This window comes from Enhydra lutris, unplaced genomic scaffold (genome assembly GCF_002288905.1).
Source record: "Enhydra lutris kenyoni isolate GAN:26980312 unplaced genomic scaffold, ASM228890v2 scaffoldscaffold86, whole genome shotgun sequence".
In the NCBI taxonomy this organism is placed as follows: Eukaryota; Metazoa; Chordata; class Mammalia; order Carnivora; family Mustelidae; genus Enhydra; species Enhydra lutris.
The window spans coordinates 1,795,322-1,817,944 of NW_019154170.1; the positions used below are offsets into that span (position 1 = coordinate 1,795,322).

The following is a 22,623-nucleotide window of genomic DNA, read 5'->3' on the forward strand; positions in this document are numbered from 1 at the left end:
TCTCTGGGAAAACATCTGTATTCCCCATGTTGGGGGCGGCTGCAAGGACCATCTATGAAGAAAACATCTGTGAGGGGACCTCCAAGAGGACACTCTGACCTTTGGACATCAGGCCCTCTCTAAGAGGCCGTTGGTCTGGGACTCACAGGTGTGTCTGAGCACACCTGTCTGGGCAAAAGTAAGCTTGCCCTCATGGCTGTGCTTTTCGATAAAGGACGGTGATAGTAAGACCTCCACCCCCCTGGGAACTCTAGGGTGAAGAGCAATGGTTAAAGGGAAATGAATCACTTTTAGAGTATAGCGCGATGGGTCTGGTTAATTCCAGGTCTGTTTAAATCCCCGCTTTGCCACTCACTGGGCATGTGGCCTGGGTAGAGCAGTTTAACCTTCTGTTTCCTCTTCTGTGAAGTGGGAAAGCCAGTCCCACCCATCTTATAAGGTTTTGGCGAGGATGATTCGAGGCGTGAGTAAAAGGCCTGGACTGTGCAATGCCGTGAATCAATGTTAGTTATTATTATTTTTCGCCAAGTGGTCTGGCCGCCCCTCCTCCTAATGGTGACTCGAGAAACTGCGCCCGAAAGCAGTGGGAGGGACTTTCGGCAGGTGCAGCGAGCGCCGCAGGCTGGTGGCCAGCCTCCAGTGCTCGGCTTCCCGGTCCTCATCCGCACTCGCGCCTGGGACACTGAGATGCCTGGGACACTGAGATCCCCAGGTTGGTCTGGAGAGAGCAGTCGGCACGGCAACCGAATCCGGCCGCGGCCTCTTTAAGACTGCCCAGCACGCCTGAAGCTGCAGGGGCCCGAGGCAGCAGGGTACCGGCGCGGAAGCCCCGCCCACGTGGGGTGGGCGGGCGCAGCTCGGGCAGCTCTGGCCAATAGAAAACCGACTTTGCAGCCGCGCCGCATGTTGATCTTGCGTTTCCCTGTCTGAGTGCGACCGAAAAGGAAGGCTCGCGGGCGGGATGTTTCAGGGCGCAAGCAGCGCTTCTTGATTTTCTGTTTCAGTGGCCGAGTGGGGAATGTGAAAAGAGCGCGCGGGCGGATGGAGGGCTGGGTGGCGTAGGGTTGGTTCTTCAGTATGTCTGGGGAAAAAGAGAAACTTAGTGCCTAAAGAGGAATAGTAGGGGAAGGAGGTCAAATGGAAACGGATTACGAAACCAAATCTGAAAACTCTCGACTGCGCCCCCTTGGACAGAGGGTAAACTGAGGCACGCAAGGCGGAACTCTGAGAGCAGAATTGAGACCACTGATCTCTCTAGCCCCTCTCCCCAGAATGAACCCTGGTGCTTCCCGTGCACTACCAGAGCATCACCCGGCATTCCGCCCCACACCCGCAGCTCCGCCTCCGGCCCCCTCCCCCCGAGCGGATCGGGGGAGGAGACGCAAGTTCTGGCTCGGGCGGCAACCGCTAGCAGTCGCCGCCTCCTGCAAGTGCCAGAGCCCGGCGGGCGGTGCGGAGGCTGCGGTGGCAGTGGCCGCGGAGCCGGCCCTGCGGGGCCCCGGGGGGGGGGGGGGGCCGCGAAGCCCCCGCGGAGCCGCCCCCGGCAGGGCCCCCCCCCCCCCCCCCCACCGGGAGGGCGCCATGCGGGGGGGCCCGAGCGATGCGGAGCGGCGGCAGCGCTGGGGTCGCCTCTTCGAGGAGCTGGATAGTAACAAGGATGGCCGCGTGGACGTGCGCGAGTTGCGCCAGGGACTGGCCCGGCTGGGCGGGGGCGACCCGGACCCTGACACCCAACAGGTACCCCCGCCGGGACCCCAGCCTGGCGCGCGGCGCTCCGGCCCCGCCGGCGCCGGTAACCCGAGCCCCTGAATGGAGCGCTGCAGCGGCCAGCGACTGCCTGTGGCTGCGCTCCAGTGCGGGTGCCCAGCCTGGGCATCTCTCTCTCCTTCCCCCTGCCCTGCGTGTCTGGGCCTAACGGGCGCTCCCAAGACAGAGCCATGGAGGCCCCAGGCCTGGAGTTCAGCTGCCAACACCCGGTCCCCACCCCCTTCGCCGGTGCCTCGAGGGTAGGGGATGTCTTGCCTGTGAAAGGAGCGGGTCCGCTCTCCTGCCCACTGCCCGGGACACACCCTCCTCTGAACTCTTTGCCCATCCAAGACATACCCTGCTCCCCGCCTCAGGAGACACACCCTTTCCCATCCTCCCTCCGCTCCTCTGGGCACCCACTGCCCTCCCAGCCAGCTGCCCCAGCCTCTCTGTGTTTACATTTCCCTGGCGGCCCTTTCCCGGGCCTGGCTTAATGCCCCAGGCTACCCCAGCCCAGAGCCCAATCCCGACCGAGGCCACCCTCAGCAGGGGATGTAGCAAAGCAGGAGTCCTCCCCTAGGCCTGTGCAGGTCTCCTTTACACCTCTAGCTCCAGATGCCACTGGAGTGTCTCTGCAGCACCCTGAGACCTCCAGGACAACCTCCAGAGGCCCGTTGGGTGCTTAGCTTGGAACTCTCATTGCCCCCATGTTGCCCAGACCTGTCCCTAACAGGAGCTCCTGAAACTGCCATATGGACGGGGTTTTGTTTTGTTTTGTTTTGTTTTGTTTTTTAAGAGGCAACTGGGAGGACAGGCTTTCAGAGACAAGAGCCCAAGGCTACCTACCACCTCCCAGTTCTGTAACCTTGAAAAAGTTACTCGACCTTGGAGAGCCTCAGTTTGCTTGCCAGGAAAACTGGACAACTGCTTTCCATCTCGCAGACCTACTGTGGCCTTGGGCATTTTGCTGAGAAGTGAGCTGGCAGATGGAGGGGTGACTTCCCCTGCTCCTGTCCTTTAGGTGCTGGCGGCTCTGAGTTCCTGGACCCTAAACTTGTCATGCCCCCTGCAGATGGGTAGCGGCCTCCTGGAGCTCCTTGTCCCTTCCCCCCTGCCAGGGCATCTCCCCCGAGGGTGACACTGACCCAGGTGGTGGGCTGGACCTGGAGGAGTTTTCCCGCTACCTACAGGAGCGGGAACAGCGTCTGCTGCTTCTCTTCCACAGTCTGGACCGGAATCAGGATGGTAAGGCCCAGGGAGAGGCTGCGGGGGCCCTGGAGACACCAATGGGGTTAGAACTGGCAGCGCTAGGAGGAGGGAGGAGGGCCACTTCTCCCTGATGACTCACAGGCTATTTTGGGAGCTCTCCTCACCCCCCAGCTAGGTGGTTGGGCCCGTGGGCCCATCCCACCTACTTTTCCCTTCTGGGATGCGACCCCTATTATTACCCTGAAGTTTCTAAGGGACAGAGATGCCCCATATTATTTCTGGATTCCCTAAGAGGCATAGACACTCCCCCATAGCCTCTTCTGGGTCCCTAATATTGCCTCTCAATTCCCTATGGCATCAAGATCCCCATAATTATCCCTGGATTCATTTTTTCATTCATTCACGGAACAGAGGAACCCACCCCCCCAACATTGCCCAGTCCCACCTCTCTGATGCCACTGGGTCAGTGACACACCCCCACACCCACCACCAACCCAGCTGCAAATCTCATCCTGGGTTCCTGGATCCCCTGGTCTTCCTAGCCCATCCCCGTTCTGAGCTGTACTGCACCTGGGCTCCGGGGTCCCCACACACACACCCTTTTCTGGCCCCCTCCCCAGGTCATATTGATGTATCTGAGATCCAGCAGAGTTTCCAGGCTCTAGGCATTTCCATCTCGCTGGAGCAAGCCGAGAAAATTCTGCACAGGTGAATAGGTGGGGGTCCCTAATCCCAGGTAACTCAGGTACCCAGGACCCCTTGGCCACCTTGAGTCTCTAGGCCCCAGACCTAATCCCAGGGCAGGTGGAGCTAAGAGGTGGGCTTGGGAGTCAGGCAAATCCTGGGCGGGATGCTTCACTTCTCGGAGCGAGCCTCAGTTTTCCCCTTTGTAAAATGGTGTGCTCTCAGCACAGAGGACGTCAGTCTCCCCCAGACCAACTGAACCTCATTCCAGCACCCGCTGCCCAGCCCCAGAACTGATTCTGTCCCCACCTTGCCCTACACCCCCAGCATGGACCGTGACGGCACGATGACCATCGACTGGCAGGAATGGCGCGACCACTTCCTGTTGCATTCGCTGGAGAATGTGGAGGATGTGGTCTATTTCTGGAAGCATTCTACGGTGAGGTGGGGGCTGCTTTCCTAGCGTGGTGGCTGGGCCCTGCTCTGGTTTCTCCAGGCATGGAGGGGGCTGGGTCAGGAGTCTTGAGAAGGAAGAGGCACTGGGAACAGCCAAGGGAGGAGACTCTAGTCCTCTCTTCCTCTGAGTAGGGCTCAGGGCACTGAGGACCCACTGGGGGAGGTCTCTGATCTGGCTGGAGCCCTTCAGACCCGACTTCGGGGTGCCAGGGGCAGACTTGGGAGGTAGGAGCACAGGGAAGGAGGATCTCACCAGATGGGGCACCCAGCCTCCAGCCTCCACCCATAGCTCCCCTTCTGCAGGCTTCTTTTTGTCTTGGTAAATGGTCTGCTGCTGAAGGGACTCATTAGAAATCCACCTTCTTTGGAAGATCCAAGGAGATTCACTGGAAGTTAGGGGAGAAGGTGCTCTAAATCCCCCGCTTCTGGGTGGGAATTTCTGAATAATGCTTCCAGTGGGATCTGATGGCATCCGGGAGGGAATCCACCTATGGGATCTGCCAAGATCCTCCTGGGAGATCCAGACATTCCCACCCTGGGGATCCGTGAGTGACTTGGTTGGGAGGTCTATAGGTAGATCCTAGGGGAGGGATGATCCCTGGGGGCAGCTTCCCTGTGGGATCTGCGGGGGTCCTGGGAGGGATCCACTGGCCTCCTTATGAGGCAAGTCCCTGGTAGGATCTTGTGTGACCCTGGAGGGATCTTCTGGAATCCTTCTGCAGGAGATCCTTGGGTACAATCCTTCAGAGTACTGATCGGCTCTGGAAGGGATCTTTATATGGTAGATGCTTGAGTAGGCTTCTCTGGGATTTGGCAGAGGTGCCCAGGAGGAATACTGGGATCCTACATGGGAGTCAGGTTGGATGTTTTGCTGGGACCTGGTGGGGTCCCAAGAGGGATCTCCTGGGCTCTCCAAGTGAGACTGATGGGTGGACGCTCTGGGTGTCCTGGGATTCATGAGGGAGACACTCTCGTGTAGGGCTGAAGCCCATCTCTCTGCCCCTATGATGATGTGACACCCCAGTCCCTGCATCCTCAGGTCTTGGACATTGGTGAGTGCCTGACTGTCCCTGATGAGTTTTCAGAGCAGGAGAAGCTGACTGGCATGTGGTGGAAGCAGCTGGTGGCGGGTGCGGTGGCAGGGGCTGTGTCGCGGACAGGCACGGCCCCTCTGGATCGCCTCAAGGTCTTCATGCAGGTGAGGGGCCCTGGAAAGATCCACTCCCTCTCCCAGGCCTCGGCCCCGGAAGGGGACCCCCAAAGCTACCTTATCTTCCCCATGCAGGTCCACGCCTCCAAGACCAACAAGTTAAACATCCTGGGGGGCCTCAAAAGCATGATCCAAGAGGGGGGCATGCGTTCCCTGTGGCGTGGCAATGGGATTAACGTGCTCAAGATTGCACCTGAGTCGGCGATCAAGTTTATGGCCTATGAGCAGGTGGGGGCAGGTGTGGGAGATGTGAGCTGGCCGTGAGGGCTGGTAGGATTGGCTTGGGGGTGCATGGGGGGTTGTCTGCAGGACCCCAGGAGTGGGCATCTGCTCCCCTGGGAGGTGTCCCCAGCAGGGGGACCTGAGGTCCTGCCCACCTCTGTGTCACTCACTTTCAGATCAAGCGGGCCATTCGGGGGCAGCAGGAGACACTGCACGTGCAGGAGCGCTTTGTGGCTGGCTCCCTAGCTGGCGCCACGGCCCAAACCATCATTTACCCCTTGGAGGTGAGAAGAGGGGGACTCTGGCCAGGGCCACATTGCAGGGTGGGGGCTTGCAATAACCATGTCACTCCATGCTGTGATGGGCATTGGGATTGTAACTTTGCCTCTCCCTGACTTGGACTGTGGCTCCTTAGAGAAATGCTGTCTCATGTGTAGTCTCTGTGGGCATTGCAATTTGAAATGTGACTTATGGGGATGGCGGTACTGATCCTAATGATTTAGGCAGCAACTGTGGAGGCCAGCTGTTTACAGACATGCCTCTTCTAAGGATATGGATTTCCAGGCTATTTGTTCCCAGGGAATCATTTCAGGTTTCAGGTTGTGCAGTGTGTCGGGATTCTGATGGAAAACTCAAATCACATAGATGAAGTCTAAGGTAGGCAGTTCAGGACCGGTATGGTGGCTTCCAAGTGTTAGAGACCAAGGTTCCTGCCCTCTATCTTGTTCTAGCACTTCAGAATACGGCACCCACCTCATGGACCAAAATGGCTGTGTGTGCTTCAGTCATCACATCCCTATTCCAGTCAATAAGGAAGAATAGACGAAGGAAGGAACACCTCCCTGCCTTTAAAGATACTTTCTGAGAGTCACACATACCTGTTCTCCTGCTGTTTCATTGGCCAAGACTTAGTCACCTGGTCATATATCTAGGGAAAATGAGAAACGTAGTCTTTATTTTGAGGGGCTGGGTCCTTGCTGAAAATTACAGTTTCTATCATTAAGGGGGAGGAAGGGAACAAGATATTGAGAGACAGCGGTGGCCACCATATGCAACACTGAGAGATGTAACCATTTCTAGGTATAGAGATTTGGGGATGGCAGAAGATTCTAGAGAAAGTGGTGTGTTAAATTCAGTTGCTGTCAGGTTAGAGCCTCCTGGGAGCAGCTGTTCTGAGGCGTCTTCACTCCTGGGTGTGGTGTTTCTGGAAGCACTTTGCCCAGGGATAACTGGGGTCCTCCCCAGGTGCTGAAGACGCGGCTGACTTTGCGCCGGACGGGCCAGTACAAGGGGCTGCTGGACTGTGCAAGGCAGATCCTGGAGCGGGAGGGGCCCCGCGCCCTGTATCGCGGCTACCTGCCCAACGTGCTCGGCATCATCCCGTACGCCGGCATCGACCTGGCCGTCTATGAGGTCTGTGGGCGGCCCATGCCTCCCTCCTTTTCTCTCCCCTCTGGGATTTGCCCACAGGACGCCCCTTTCCCCTAGGGCTGACTCAGTGAATGGCCATAGCTGGGATGGAGAAGCGCCACGGGCCTTGGGATTCTGGGGAACCTCTTTGGCTGTCTGCCTCCCCAACTTTTCACCTTTATTGTTGCGTGAATTCTTCCCACTTCCGTGGACAGTTCAGCCTTGCTGGGCCTCAGGCCTGGACAAGGTCAGGGCCTACCATAGCTCACACAATCGTGGGAGAAAGCGAACGTGAGCTTCAGAAATCCCTGTCTCCCCAGAGCATGTACTGGACCCAGCCGATGTCTTCTTCAGGGACTGCCCATTTCCTAGAAACCACACTCCGTGGCCCCCATCTGTGATCAAGAGAGGCAGGAGTTGGGGCTGAGACCGGGGTGGGGGGTGGGGAGGGCATGATGTCTTCCATGGGTCTTGATTTTTCTCTTCTCCTGGTGGGATCACCAGGTTCTTCCAAGTAGCACAGCCCCACATGTCCCCAGGCATCCCCCAAAGTCTCTGTGTCCAGGAGAGAGCTAGCTTCGCAGGCCAGGGGCCAGTGCAGTCACCAAGGGCCCCGTCCTCAGAGGGCCCGGCTCTTGGTTTGATGCCCTGCTGTTGCGATCCTGAAATCCCTAATCGTTTTTAGACGAGGGACCCTGCACATTTTTATTTCACGCCGGGCCTCGCCTCCAACACTGCACACCTGCCATCCATCCCTGACTTGCCCATCTGCCAGCACCCAGGCAGCCCCACGAGACAAGGCCACCACTCGTTCATTCACTCGCTCACTCAGCAACAATTTACTGAGCGTCCCAAGGTACTGGGAAGCGTTACATAAAAATGCAGTCCTCGCTCTCCTGGGGCACCCACTCCAATGAGCAAGGAACTCAGTTCTCGGGCCAACAAGTAGTTTCAGATCCTGCTAAGTTCTCAGAAGAGGATAAAACAGGATGTGTAATTGAAAGTAACAGTGGGCAGGAGGGCGTCGAGGCAGGCCTCTGAGAGGTAGTGAGCGAGGGCGTGTGAACCAGGCAGAGGGGGCCAGGAGCACAGGAACCGGAGTCAGCAGGAAGTTGGTGATGTGGCTGTTTTTTCCAGGGTGCAAGACGCAGCCACTGGGGGGCTGAGCGCAGAAATTAGACGTAACTTTGCTTGATCCATTCTTCACCCAAAAAGGGAGCTGGGAGGTCTAAGTGGTTTAAGACACCCTGTGCCCTCTTGGAGTTTCAAAACCTATGTTAGTCCCTTAAAGGTTCTGAGAAGTCTGCAGAAAAGTGATTTCACTGTTTTTTTTTTTTTTGTTTTGGGGGGGTTTTGTCGCGCTTTTTTTTTTTTTTTTTTTTGGCCCAGTGATGACCATACCTATGCATTCATTAGAACTTCTTTTCAACAACTCTTAAACACTCGCTCAACATCTCTTTGGCAAATCCTGCTCCAAAGAAGGCTATTAAAATCGCAAAGGCAGTAACGGCAAACGCTTGCTTCCCAGGCACCCACTCCTTGCCCAGCCTGGACTTCACTGATCTATCCCAGCCCTGAGTCCCTCTCCACACACTTCAGGGCAGCAATTACCAAGGGGTTAGAAGTGACATAGGACATGAAACCTCAGAGCCATCCCAGCCCCAGAGCAAGAAAGAAGATCCTCCCCAAGAGGCTTCATAAGGGGCTGGCTACCTGAAAAGCCACACACACCACTCCCGGCTTGGTGTTAGGACTCCATCGTATCTTTTGCAGGGATGCCCTCGTCGAACCCTTAAGGGCATGTTATCAAGCAAGTTAACATGTGGGCAGGTGGAGATCAATCCTGCTCCCAGTGGGGGGCGCTCACGCCTCTGGAGGCAGCAGAGAACACGCCCCACCAGGGACACTAGGGAGCAGGGGCATTGATACACCAAGACAGCTGTCCAATCCTTGCTGCTGAGGACAGGGGGGTGCTCGTTTCCCAGCACTTCCTGCCCATTCCTGGGTGCTCAGAGCAGTGTCACCTGGGTCCAGCAGGAGTCCTCGGGCAGAACTGTGGCTGCTGGCAGTTGGGAGTCCGCCAATGTGAGTGGAATGGAATGCAGACGGCACGTCCACACTGGAGAGCCTGTTAGCTTCCTACGGCTGCTATAATGAATTGCCACAACCTTAGGAGTTTAAAAGAGCACACGTTCACTATCACATAGTGTTGAAAGCCAGAGGTCCGAGATGGGGCTCACCGGGCTACGATGAAGATGTTGACAGGGTTGCCTTTCTTCTGGAGGCTGCAGGGCAGACACTGTTGCCTCGTCTGTCCCCTTCTCTAGCAGCTGCCCATTTTCCTTGGCCGGTGGGCCCGTCGTCCATCTTCAGAGCCAACTCCGCAGTGTCTTCCAACCTGTTCCCCACCTCTGCTTCTACTATCCCCTCTCCTCTCTTATAAGGAGGCTTATGATGACATTGGACCTACCTGATATTCTAGGATTGTGCCCCATCTCAAGGTCCTTAACTTAATCGCATCGGCAAAGTCCTTTTTGCTATGTGAGGTACCATATTCCAGCTTCCAGGGACAAGGGCACGGACAGTGGGCGTGGGGGGCATCATCACATATACCATAGAAGGTTGAGGTGGGGCCTGAGTGACAGGACACAGGTATCGTGTTGTGGGACACTCAGCACGTGTTGGCCATCAGGGAGGGGGCAGAGGCCAGTGAGCAGGGCCTCCAAAGCCAGGGTTGTGCATGGTGTTACCCAATTCCAATCCAATCCACACTCCACTCCCTTCTTCGCCCCCACCAGACCCTGAAGAACCGGTGGCTCCAGCAGTATAGCCACGACTCGGCCGACCCAGGCATCCTCGTGCTCCTGGCCTGTGGCACCATCTCCAGCACCTGTGGCCAGATAGCCAGCTACCCCCTGGCCCTGGTCCGGACCCGCATGCAGGCCCAAGGTGAGGCCTGGGGGGGAGGCTGGGGCAGGGAAGAGCATCACCTCTCGGGCCCCACCTCCCCATCCCCAGCTCCTCCTCCTGGCTAGGGAGGGTCCCCGGCTGGGATCCTCCTGGATTTGGATGGACTTCACTAAAGTCCCTACCTTTCTCTGGGCCTCAGTGTACCCATCTGTGACCCTGGAACAGGCGCCCTTTGCCTGCTCTGAGCGAGGAGAACAGATGAGCGAGTATTGGGAGAGAGCCCTTAACAAGCTTAGCTGGGAGGGCTGCTAACTGGAGCTACGTTTGCAAGGCTGGGTTACACTGATGGAAGGGGAGGGAGGATCTGGGTAAGAAGGGGCGGGACCAGGCTGGCTATGGGTTTATTGTTTTCCTCTGTAGGTTTCTTTTAGGGTTCTCCCCCCAAACACACACACACACACACACTCCTGAATCAGTTTCTGGAGTTTCCTTGGGAATTTTAGCATTTGTGTTCCGTGAGTTTCTCCGGGGCTGTATTAGTGCATAAACCTGGGTTCTCGCTCTCCAAGAGCTCACAGGCTGGAGAGGAAGCAAGGTGCTGAATAATCATTCCATGATTCAGTATGGATTTAGGGTTGAATGAAGGAGAAGAGGAAGAGCCAGACTTAGACTGGGGTACCAAGGAGGCCCCCCAAAGAGCTTGCTTTGGCATGAAGTTTGGAAGGTAGAGAGGGGGGAGCTGGGAGAATAGGCTGGGAAATGAGCTCCAGGCAGAGGAACTGTCTGTCCCCTCTCCCACCACACACATACATGCACCTTCTCTGTTTCTAATTGTCCCCAAACTTGGGCCCTCAGAAGCAGGGTGAAATGTGAGCAGCCATTTCCAGAGCCAGGAGAACTCCTGACTCTGAGTAGGTCCTGCTGTTGAGCTAATCCGCCTCTCTCGTGCTGTAACGGCCACAGGCCCAGCCCTGGGGAGTAGGAGGGGGAAGTGAGAGGGGCCGCTTGGCCTCACCTGGCCTCCCACCCCCCCCAGCCTCCATCGAGGGTGCCCCCCAGCTCTCCATGCTGGGTCTGCTCCGTCACATCCTGTCCCAGGAGGGCGTGTGGGGCCTCTACCGGGGCATTGCCCCCAACTTCATGAAGGTTATCCCGGCTGTGAGCATCTCCTATGTGGTCTACGAGAACATGAAGCAGGCCCTGGGGGTCACGTCCAGGTGAGGGACCCAGAGCCTGACCCACCCCAGATCCCTCACCTCAATCATGACATCCCCCACACCCCAGGCACTGGAGACTGATGGCCCAGCCAGTGGATCCCAGGGCTCCCCACACTAAATCACAGGATCCCCCACTTTATCCACTGGGTCCTGCACCCCTGTATCGCAGCTACTGAGCCCACACACACAAGGGGTTCTGGACCTCCATGACTTAACCACGGGATCCCCCACAACCTGACTAATGGACCCTGACAGCCCAACTACAGAAGCGCACATCACCATACCCAAACAGCCAGCCCCAAGCCCCTGCAGGCCCCAGATCCAGCACTGGGTCCTAGATCCCCAGACCCACTGGCGGATCCCAGATCCCCATGCTTCCAGCCCTGGATCTCCAAGCTCGGCCACTGGATTCTGGATATCAAGAAGCCTCAGCCTCCGGATCCTGACAATGCAATGCCTAGATCCCGGGGCCCCCGCTACTGGATCCCAGATCCCCTCACCCCAACTACTGGATTCCTGAATTCCTTTACCTTGACACTGAGTCCCGGATCCCTCTGCTTGACTACTGGATTCCCTACATTTCAACCACTACACCCTCAACCCCCAACCACCGGATCTCGGATTCCCAAGCCCTGACCGGCTGGATCCTGGCTCCTAAATCCACAATGTGAGCCCAACGGCTGAGTGAGTGGGTCCTGGTGACTGCGGCTGTTGGACCCCCACACCCCTTCACCACAGGCACTGGATGCTGAAACCTCACCCATAGGAGGCAGACCCCCCCACACCCTTCCAAGCACTGGATCCCAGACCCTTAACCCCTGGATTCTGACCAGAATCCTCCCAGGCACTGGATCCTGAATGCTCAGACTCCAAGTCTGGATAGATCCCAATAAGCCAATGACAGCTTCCTGGATCCCCCGTGCCCCTGTCCCAGACACACCCCAGAGCCCAGGGTCCCATGCCACAAAGCCCAGGGTCTAAGGGGCCTGTTGGAAGCCTAGGTCCTGGCCTCCTGCTTCCAGAAGACCCATGGGACTTGTCCAAAGTCCTGACATGACTAGAAGCCAGCAGCCAGGGAAGGAGATGCCCCCGCCCATGCCCTAGGCAGAGGCTGGACACGCCTGCCACCCACCCAGCATGGCTGTACCTCCGGTCCCTGTTGCAAAACTGCCCCCCACCCCTGACAATGCACTGCGGTGTCTTCCATTCCCTTCCCACCTTTAGGCTGATGATAACCTCCCATCGCTGTCTCTTGGGGACTGTCAAGGGGACAATCTGAGGCCGGGGACACATTATAGGGACTCCCCCAAACACATCCCAGCACTGCCAGCCTCTACCCGGGCTTCAGGGTTGGGAGCCGGGAGCAAGCCTACATAGACTAGCCTTCCAGGGAGCCAAGCATCCAGTTATGCAAAACAAATCCCCAAATCCCCCAAACTCACTCCAGGTCTATTTTTCTACCAGAGAGGAGCAGACATTCCTCCCCCTCAGATAACTCAAGCCCCCCGCACCGCCCCCCCCCAGGACCCTGTACATTCTGCACTTTATAGTTGGGTTTTGAGTGTAGCATAATTGGGGGACCCCTCCTGTCCCTCCTCCCAAGTCCTTGGGGAACCCCAGGAAAGGACTACAAAAGAGCAACTGGGTTGTTTGGGGAGGCTGGAGGACCCCCCCTTATGGCTTCCACCCACCCCACCCCCACCTACACCATGTCCCACCTCCTTGCCTGCGTGTGTTATTTCAAAGGAAAAGAACAAAAGGAATACACGTTCTAAGCTCTTTCCTTGTGGTTTTTCCTGAAAGGGGGTGGGTCAACGTGGGACCACCTCAAACTACCCCCCAGGGAAGGGACATGGGCCAGCCTCTGTCGCACACAGCTGCAGGAGAACAGGAAATGACTTCCTCAGTTTCCATAGCTGTGAACGGGGGGCAGGGAAAAGCCCACCTTCATGCGCCCTTTTTATGTTTCCCAGGGCCGCTGTAACAAATTACCACAAACTGGGGGCTTAAAATGGCACAGTTTTTAGATTGATACGTTTTTTTATTGTGGTAAACCAGACAGCACATAAAATACACCATCTTAACCATCTCTAAGCAGCACGAAGCACAATCACATTGTCTTGGAACCACCCCCACCCTCCGTCTCCAGAACTTTCCATCTCCCCAAACGGAGACTCTGTCCCCATGAAGCATGGACTCCCCACCCCCTGTCCCAGCCCTGGCTCCCACTGTCTCCTCTCTGTCTGTGTGGACGGGACTCCTCTAGGCCCTCCTGGGAGTGGGGTCCTGCGGGATGGGTCCTTCTGGGTCTGGCTCCTCTCGCTGGACCCAGTGTCCCTGGGGGTCCCTCCACGTCATGGCAGTTATCAGGATGTCCTCCCTTTTTAAGGCTGAATAATATTCTAGGGTGTGGATGGACCATATTTTGTTTATTCATTTACCCATGGAGGGACACTTGGCTTGCTTCCACCTTTGGCTATGGTGAATAAAAACAACAGGAATTTATTGTCTGCCAGTTCCCAAGGCTAGAAGTCTGAAATCAAAGTGTCAATGGGGCTATGGTCCCTCTGAAGATTCTGGGGGAGGATCTTTCCTGCCTCTTCTGGCTTCTGGTAGTCACGGACACTCGGCAATCCTCAGCCTGTAGACCCAATCGGTCCGATTTCTGCCTGTCTTCAAATGACCAAACTTTCTCCTTTTACCATCTTGTTTGTGTTTTAAGCTGTTACATTTGGGGTAATTTGTCACACAGCAACAGCTAACTGATACGCACACAGAGATATGATTTTCCACCCACTCGAAGATGGACTCAAGCCTTGCTAACTATTTTGTATTTTTACTTCCTTTAAATTATGTCCTGAGGATCGTTTTCCCGGAAGCGGGATTGCTGGGTCAAAGGGTATGACAATTTCAGCGTCCCGCCACCAGAGAAATCGTCTGTGATACACACAGCTACCAACGAGGAATTAGCATTCCTATTTTGACTGCGGTCATACCAGCATGGAGTGTTACCGCTTTGATTTTATTTAATGAGGCCAGTCAACAACTATTTTCCGGTCCACCTTTTTACATCCCGTTCCACCATTGGGGCCTTGGGAACTGATGTGTGCTGTAATACCACACAGACCACTTTTCTCTTTTGGAGTCTCCCCACCCACAAAATAGGGGACGTTATCACTGACATCTTTTTTTTTTTTTTAAGATTTTATTTATTTATTTGACAGAGAGATCACAAGCAGGCAGAGAGGCAGGCAGAGAGAGAGAGGAGGAAGCAGGCTCCCTGCTGAGCAGAGATCCTGATGCGGGGCTCGATCCCAGGACTCTGAGATCATGACCTGAGCCGAAGGCAGTGGCCCAACCCACTGAGCCACCCAGGCGCCCCTATCACTGACATCTTTAAAGGGATAAGAACATATTTATTGAGCAAGTACTCAATACGTTGACTCTGTGCTGAGCCCTTTGCCGTGTTATCTCCTTTCCTTACTCATCTATTTACCGGACCCCTGCTTTGTGCCAGACCCGGTTTTGTGCAACACACAACAATCACTGCCCTCAAAGACCCCACATTCCAGTGCGGAGAGACAAACAATGAGTAACACACATGAGTGAACGTGTAGCTGGGTAGGAAGCAAAGGTGCTATGAATAAAAATAAAATGGGGAAGCAGAGTTTATATCTCAAATAGAGTGGTCAGAGGAAGCACCAGGGAGAGGGGGATAGTTGCATGAAGATTTAAGGACAGTGAGGGAGGGAGCCATGGTGATGTCCAGGAAAACAGCATTCTAAGCAGAGGGAACAGCCAGTGCAAAGGTTCTGGGGCAGCACTGTGCCTGGCGTGTTGGAGGAACAGGGAGGGGGCCTGTGTGGCTGGAGCAGAATGGGCAAGGAGGAGGAAGGGAGGAGGGAAGGGCAGGAAGGGGACCGGGGAGGTCATGCAGGGTCTTGTGGGCAAAAGGGAGGACTTGTGCTTCCACCCCAGGGAGATGGGAACCCTGGAGGGCTGTGGGTAGGGGAGGGCAGGACTGGACTGAGGTGCTCACGGGTGCCCTCTGGTGGTTATTGTGGGGAGTACAGACCAGATGCAAGAGTGGGCGGGCCCAGAGTGGAGTCTGCTGCCCTGGTCCAGGTAATCCATCATGGGGCTGGACCAGGGTGGAGGCCATGGACATGGTGAGCAGCAGCCAGATTCCGGGTATATGTTAAAAGTTAAGCCAGGATTTGATAACAGAATGTGGGCATAAGAGAAAGAGAAGAATCATGAATGACATCAAGATTTTTGAACAAAACCACATAGAGGACAGACACGCTCTCCATGAAGATTCATTGCAACCTCTTGACACGATGTGGTACAGTTTATCATCACTTCCAGTTAACACATGGGGAAACTGAAGCTCAGAGAGGTAGAGTGATTACCCCAAGGTCACACAGCAGGAGTTGTCCTAGATGGGATTGAAACCCAGGTTGCCTCCAAAGCTATGCTTGTCTCACCTTGGAAACCAACTGGGTCTCTCCCTCTCAGAGCTCCAGAACCTTCCCATTCTCCCTCACTTCCATCTCCCATTGCCACGACAACAACACACAGTGCATTTGTTTCCTATGGCTGCTGTAACAAATGACCACAAACATGGTGGCTTCAAACAACACAGATGTACTATTCCAGAGGTCAGAAGCCTGACCCGGATCTCACTGGGATAAAATCAAGCTCCTTCTGGAGGCTCCAGAGGAGAACCTGCTTCCTGGCCTTTTCCAGCCTCGAGGGTCTGCCTGCCTGCATTCCATGGATCGTGGTTCCCTCCTCCATCTGCAAAGCCAGCAATGGTTGGTCGAGTCTTTCTCATGTTGAATCCTTTTGACGCTGACAGTCCTGCTTCCCTCTTCACCGTTTAAGGACTCATGAGATTAGACTGGGCCCACGCAATGAGTCCATAATACTCTCCCCATCTCCCATCAGCTGGTTAGTGACCTTAAATCCTTGGGCAAATTTACTTTCCCCTTTGCCACGTAACATGGCCAGTCCACGGTTTTAGAGGGATCTGGATATGGACATTTTGTAGGGGACACTCTTGTTCTGCCCACCACATCCAGTGAGGTCACAAGGGCCTCTGTGACGTCATTGTGCCCCAGTACCCAATTTACAAGCTGGCCCTCCCACATGGTTGCTGGATTGGTAAATCTGTCACCAGGGATTTGAACCGGGTTTCCTGACCCTCCGGCTCCCATGGGAGATCAGCCTGAGGAAGCGCAGAAGCCTTGCTTGAGCGTCCAGACCCTGTTTAAGAGGGTCAAGGCCTTGCTCACCAAAGCCCCACCTCCGACCCTGCCCCCACCCCTCTCCCGGAATCCAGGCTGTACACATGTGTACGGGTATGTGTTTGGGCACGTGCGTGAAAATGACCTGGAGCATCTCCCATCACAGCAGGTGAGTCTGAGAACGGCAGGTCAGCCGGCACCTCCAGCCCCCTCTGCATGACCCACTCCCCTCCAAGCAGACCTGGCTTTCCACCTTGAAGCAGTGGGGGCCAGGGTGGGCCTTCACCAGGAGGGGCTTCTGGAAGTTCAGGGAAGGAGCTCCAGCCTGGCTGAGTACGGGTGGGAGCTGGGTCTGCCTTGCAGGTGCTGGACACAGGAGAGCAGCTGATGGTTCCCATGGATGTCCTCCAAGTGGATAACGAGGGCGCCCTGTGGAAGTTTCTGCTCTCAGGGGCCATGGCTGGGGCGGTATCCCGCACGGGCACGGCCCCTCTGGACCGAGCCAAGGTGTATATGCAGGTGCGCGGGGAACCCAGCACTGGAGCCTTTGGGGTGGGGCTGGACGGAGGCAGAGCTGATGGGGTTCAGGATGGGGGGGGGGGGGGGGGCTGGGATGTGGGTTGGAGTCAGGAGGAGGCTGAATGGAGACAAGGGTGGGGGCTGGAGTTGAGGATAACGCTGGAGCCAATAGGGTTGAAGGAGTAGCCGAGAGACCGGCAGGAGGGACAGGGTGGGGCTGGGGATAAGGGAATCGGGGATAGGGTCTTTGGATGGCTTTGAAGGCAAACTAGAACAGGTAAGGAGAGGAAGACGAGGACATAGATGGGCACGTGGGTCTGCGTGGGTTACAGTGCTGTGAGGCCAGCTGGGGAGGGAGCAGGAGGAGGAATGGGGTTGGGTGGCTAGGGACAGGACGGGGTTGAGCTCCAGGCTGGGATGGAGGAGATCCGGGTGGGAGGCTCCTCACAGGGCCAGTGGCCTCCCTATCCCTAGGTCTACTCCTCCAAGACTAACTTCATGAACCTGCTGGGGGGGCTCCGAAGCATGGTCCAGGAAGGGGGCTTCCGCTCCCTGTGGCGGGGCAATGGCATCAACGTCCTCAAGATTGCCCCTGAGTACGCCATCAAGTTCTCCGTCTTTGAACAGGTGGGCAGGGGGCAGCCCACTTTGCCCAGCCCCTGCCCTTCAACCCAAACCTCTCCTAGATCTCCTTGCAAGCCCAGATCCTTACCCAAGACACGCTTTCACGCTCTGGCCCCAGACCCAGGGTTGGTTTCAGCTAGGAAGGTTAGCAGTTCTCTCTGGTCCTCTCTCCCGCTCTAGTGTAAGAATTACTTCTGCGGAGTGCACGGGTCCCCACCCTTTCAGGAACGTCTCCTTGCTGGCTCCCTAGCTGTGGCGACCTCCCAGACACTCATCAACCCCATGGAGGTAAGAGAACACCTGCCCCATGGAAGATGAAACAAGGTGAAAATTAGCTACCAGCTGCTACCGCTTCCTCCTCCTTCCCCTCCTCTCCTTCACGTGAGGTGTGTGTCCCACTTGTATTCCAGATGGCTCCCAGGTTATCTCAACACCTATGTATTGGATGGGTCCTGTTCTTTTCCTCAATGAGCCAAGATGCAACCGGTATAAATTCCTGTGCATATTTGAGAGTATTTTTGGCCTTTCTCTTCTCACTCTGCTATGTCTGTCCAAGCACTAGTGTCTCCCCCCCCCCCCGCTTTTTCTTGCAGGGGATAACAATTAGATTTTTTGTACAGCAGTTTTAGATTTACAGAAAAGCTGAGCAGGAAGTACAGGAGTTCTTATACACCTCTCCCCACGTATACAGTTTCTGCTATTAACGTCTTGTGTGGGGGAGGGGGCGTTTGTTGCAACTGATGAGCCAATATGGATACATTATTATTAAAGCCCGTAGTTGCCATTCTTGGATTTGTACAGATGTATATGGACACGTACTCACCATTAGGGTGTCATACAGAGTAGTTTCACTGCCCTAAAAATCCTGAGTTCTGCCTACTCACCCTTTTTTTTTTTTTTAAGATTTTATTTATTTATTTGACACAGAGAGAGAGAGATCACAAGTAGGCAGAGAGGCAGGCAGAGAGAGAGGGGGAAGCAGGCTCCCTGCTGAGCAGAGAGCACGATGTGGCTCGATCCCAGGGCCCTGGGATCATGACCTGAGCCAAAGACAGAGGCTTTAACCCACTGAGCCACCAGGTGCCCCCCTACTCACCTCTTCTTGCTTCTCCCGAGTCCCTGACAACCCCAGACTGTTTCATCCAACGCAGGGCTGGAACTCATGACCCTGCGAGCAAGAGTCACAAACTCTTCTGACTGAGCCAGCTGGGCGCCCCTACAGTTTTATCATCTTTAATTTTTCAGGCTTGATCTTACGCTTTCTCATCCCCCATCCCTGCTCTTTATCGGTTTTCCGGGTTACTCCCCGCTGTGGTTTCCCATATAAACTTTAGAAGTAACTTGTCTAGTTCAGAAAAAGTCACCTATTGGTTGTTTTTTTTTTTTTTTTTTTTTCTGGGATGGTATTCGATTTATAAAGAAGCTTAGAGGTGCCTGCCATCTATATGAGGCTGGGTCTGGTGTCCAAGATCATTTCCATGGGTTCGAGTCTCCTTTTATTGACTTTAATGGTCTTTTTAAAGTTGTTGTTTTTTTCCCCATATAATTCTTGCCCTTGACCAGCTAAATTTTGTCTTATAGTGTATTTGTTCTATTGCTGTGTAACAAATTGCCAGACTCAGTAGCTTAAAATGATACAGGTTTACTATCTCCTTTGTCTGTGGGTCATGCCTGGGCACTGGCTAGTCAGGTCCTCTGCTCAGGGTTTCATCAGGCCAAAATCAAGGTGTTGGCTGGGCTACAGTGAACCTGAGGCCTGGGTCCTCTGCCAAGTTCCTTGGTTGCTGGCAGGATTCAGTTTCTTATGGTTGTAGGACTGAGGTTCTCAGCTCCTAGAGGCCATGTACTGTCCCTGCCAGGTGGTCCTCTCCACAACAGTCTGCTCGTTTAAGAGCAACTGAAGGGTGTCCTGGATGCTCCCCATCACTCTGATTTCTTCTGTCTCTGGCAACAGACTCATTTAAAAGGATCACCTGATTTGGTCAGGCCCACCTAGGACAATCGGTCTTGCTTCACTTAAAATCAAGCGCTTCAGGACCTCCAATACATCTGCACAATCCCTTCACCTTCGTCATGTAACTTGACGAGGGGAGTGACACCCCATCATAGTCACAGGCCTAGCACACTCTCAAGGTCAGGGGGCGGGCATTATATGAAGCATACATATCTGGTGGGAAACTTGGGGGCCACCTCAGAATTCTGCCTATCGAACGTGGCGTTTGGTCTTACAGGCAACTGTAGAGCTGCCAATATTTTGATGTTGGGGGTATTTCATACAAATTATGTCTGGCTTCTCTTGGAAAATTGGCAAACCTGGCCACCTAGGGTCTGCACCCCCCGTGGCATTATATCTGGTGTCCGCCCGGTATAGGCTGTGACTCCGCTCAGTCCACGCCACTTTCCTTATCCTCTTGCCTCTGTCAGCACCGGGGCTTCTGAATCCTGGGTGGAGGGCACGCACAGGCCAAGGGATCGCGTGGCTCTGGGTTCGAACCTCCGCTCTCTGGACTCCTCAGCTTCCGCTTCCTCAGCTGGAGGACAGAAACGCCGGCTGCCGCTGAGGGCCGATGAGAGCTTTCCATCGGATGAACCCCCTCCCTCTTCACCCTTCCCAGGTGCTGAAGACACGGCTGACCTTGCGCCGGACGGGCCAGTACAAGGGGCTGCTGGACTGTGCGAGGCAGATCCTGGAGCGGGAGGGGCCCCGCGCCCTGTACCGCGGCTACCTGCCCAACGTGCTCGGCATCATCCCGTACGCCTGCGCGGACCTGGCCGTCTATGAGGTACGGGTCCCATAGAGGGGTGCTGGGGCTGGTGTGGACGTAGGCCGGCAGTGAGTGTCCTGCTGACCCCCTTCTCTTGCAGATGCTCAGGTGTTTCTGGTTGAAGTCGGGCAGGGACATGGAGGATCCCAGTGGCCTGGTCAGTCTGTCATCGGTGACACTGTCCACGACCTGTGGCCAAATGGCCAGTTACCCGCTGACGCTGGTGCGCACCCGGATGCAGGCCCAAGGTCAGAAGAGCCCCAGTGGCCACCGTGCCTGCCCCTCCCCTCAGCCTTGACTCTGAACTTTCTCATCCCCCAAAACTGACTCCCAAAGTCTCCACATCTGATCCTGGCCACCTGTGCTGAGCTCTAAACTCACCAAGACTCACCCCCAAATATGACCCCAGCCCCCAAATTAACCCTACAAACCAGTGAAATGAGCATCTCCCAACTGACTATAAATGCCCCCCAAATGCGACTCAGGCCCCCACACCATACTTCAAGACACAGATTCCCCAAATGCTCTCCCAACTTCTCCAAAACAGACCCACCCTGTATTCCTAAAATTCCTAAATTTGCTAAAACCAACGTTTAGGCCTCCCAGTGTCATAACCATTTCCCCCACTAAGTTGGGTACTCCGCAAATGGACTCTTAGCCCCTAAACCAATCCACAAACACCCAAACAAGTCCTTGGCCCACTACCCGAATCTTGAAGATATCCCCAAACCACCCCTTAGCACACTCCCCAAATCTCTGGCAGATCTTCGAAGTTCCCTCCCAAATAAGTGTGAAAGCTTTCTAAGATGTTCCCGAAAACAAATCCTGAAAACTCTTGCCTGGGTTGATCTCACTCTTCCCCAGACTGACCGATTTCCTCTAAAAGTCTTCCAAGCTCCTTCCCAACTGACCCCCAGACTCCGGCCCCTGGCTTCACCCAACCCCCCAACATTCCAGCCTCCCCAGGTGGCCAGATCATCTCTGCGAGAAGCCCTGAGCTTGCCCCTGTTCCCACAGACACTGTGGAGGGCTCGAACCCCACCATGTGCGGAGTCTTTCGGCGGATCCTGGCCCAGCAGGGTTGGCCAGGGCTGTACCGAGGCATGACTCCCACTTTACTGAAGGTGTTACCAGCAGGTGGCATCAGCTACGTGGTGTATGAAGCCATGAAGAAAACCCTGGGTGTATAGGCGATGGCGAGTTGACACACTCTGGGCAGAAATGGACAGGAAGATCCAGGGTCTCCTGGCCCAAATAGCCCTCCAGGCTCAGGCCCAGGCGGCAGTTTGTCCGGAGAAGCAGTCTGGGGGCCTGGCTGGAAGATCCCTGGGGATCCTTCCCAAGGGTGCGGCCAGGGACTAGTCTGGACTCCAGGTTGGCTCGTTGTGGCTTGTCCTGGCTTCAGGGTGAAACGGTGGACATAGAGACAATCGGAAATAAAGAGACAGTTTCGGCCAGGTGTGTCTGGGATACCTGCGTCCAGGAGGGGAGCTGGGTATCTGGTATCTCTGGGTCTAGACTAGAAATCCCTGGTTTCAGGAGGTGAGCTGGGGACTCGGAACACCCTGGGTCCAAGAGGGAGCTGGGCACTTTGGATACCTGGGTCCCAGGAGTGGAAGCTGGGTACCTGGGAGCCCTGGGTCTCGGAAAGAGGCCTGGATATCTTGGGCCCCTTGGACCTCAGTAGGAATTGTAAACCCGCCTAACGCCAGGGTTCAGGAGAGAAACTGAGGGCCTAGGATCGGAGCTTGGAGCTCCTATCTCCAGACCTTATGTGGAGAGGACGTGGGGTGTTATTAGGGTCCTAGGAGAGAACCCGCGGCCCTAGACGCTTGAATTCTGGAGGGGAACTAGTTCCATGAGGCCTGGAAGAGAAGCGGGGGCTCTAGAACCCTGGGTGGAGAAGACAGTCGGTACACGGGATCTCTGGGTTCCCTCCTGCCCTTGGGCCACCCCCTCCCGGAAGCACCCGATCTCCAAGGCCTCGAGCAGGCCATGTGTTCGGCCTACCCAACCAGGCTCCTGGGGCGCTAACCCAGACGTCAGGCCGAATTCCCCGCAGCCGGTCGGCACTGCCCACGTCGACTGCCATTCACTCTCGCTGCGGCTAATCCCCGCTCGCATTTGGCGGCCGGCTCCGCCCCAATGCAGCTCCTCTTCCACTGGCTCCCACCAAAACTGGGCACCTTCATTTCCTTCCCTGCCATTCGTCCAGAGCGGTGTCCGTCACCTTGCACCCGCCCCCACCGCCCAGCCATTGGCTTAGCAATCAAGGCTAGCAAAGGATTCTGGTTAACAGGGAAAGCCATCCAGTCCAAACCTAAGCGCGTCACCCAGAATTCGTCAGGGGTTGGATTAAATTGACTGCCAATCTTCGCAAGAACCGCCTTCTGCGTGTACTC

At 55.5% G+C, this 22,623-nt stretch overlaps 2 protein-coding genes across 3 annotated transcripts; both read left to right on the forward strand.

Annotated features, from left to right (window-relative positions):
* Positions 1–1,473: 1,473 nt before the first annotated feature.
* LOC111161823 (solute carrier family 25 member 23) lies at positions 1,474–12,561 on the forward strand. 2 transcript variants are annotated; one of them, XM_022525811.1, is made up of 11 exons: positions 1,474–1,737; positions 2,865–2,991; positions 3,576–3,663; positions 3,967–4,078; positions 5,135–5,293; positions 5,381–5,533; positions 5,704–5,811; positions 6,773–6,940; positions 9,736–9,886; positions 10,884–11,064; positions 11,331–12,561. In XM_022525811.1, the coding sequence occupies exons 1-11, from the start codon at positions 1,582–1,584 to the stop codon at positions 11,698–11,700; spliced, it is 1,773 nt and encodes a 590-aa protein (XP_022381519.1). In that variant the 5' UTR covers positions 1,474–1,581; the 3' UTR covers positions 11,701–12,561. The 2 variants fall into 2 exon arrangements, with proteins under 2 accessions (XP_022381519.1, XP_022381520.1); XM_022525812.1 differs by having other exon boundaries at positions 10,884–12,561.
* A 3,720-nt stretch (positions 12,562–16,281) lies between these two features.
* On the forward strand, positions 16,282–22,558 carry LOC111161824 (solute carrier family 25 member 41). The gene is made up of 7 exons (XM_022525813.1): positions 16,282–16,482; positions 16,677–16,832; positions 17,307–17,459; positions 17,637–17,744; positions 20,072–20,239; positions 20,322–20,469; positions 21,239–22,558. The coding sequence occupies exons 1-7, from the start codon at positions 16,282–16,284 to the stop codon at positions 21,409–21,411; spliced, it is 1,107 nt and encodes a 368-aa protein (XP_022381521.1). The 3' UTR covers positions 21,412–22,558.
* Positions 22,559–22,623: the final 65 nt, after the last annotated feature.

Excerpts from the sequence above, each read along its gene's own strand:
- LOC111161824 (XM_022525813.1), top strand. The coding sequence starts at position 16,282 with ATGGGAGATCAGCCTGAGGAAGCGCAGAAGCCTTGCTTGAGCGTCCAG. Across the intron at positions 16,833-17,306 it reads GAGCCAAGGTGTATATGCAG|GTCTACTCCTCCAAGACTAA; the intron begins GTGCGCGGGGAA and ends CCCTATCCCTAG. Across the intron at positions 20,470-21,238 it reads CACCCGGATGCAGGCCCAAG|ACACTGTGGAGGGCTCGAAC; the intron begins GTCAGAAGAGCC and ends CTGTTCCCACAG.
- LOC111161823 (XM_022525811.1), top strand. The coding sequence starts at position 1,582 with ATGCGGGGGGGCCCGAGCGATGCGGAGCGGCGGCAGCGCTGGGGTCGC. Across the intron at positions 4,079-5,134 it reads ATTTCTGGAAGCATTCTACG|GTCTTGGACATTGGTGAGTG; the intron begins GTGAGGTGGGGG and ends CTGCATCCTCAG. Across the intron at positions 6,941-9,735 it reads TCGACCTGGCCGTCTATGAG|ACCCTGAAGAACCGGTGGCT; the intron begins GTCTGTGGGCGG and ends CGCCCCCACCAG.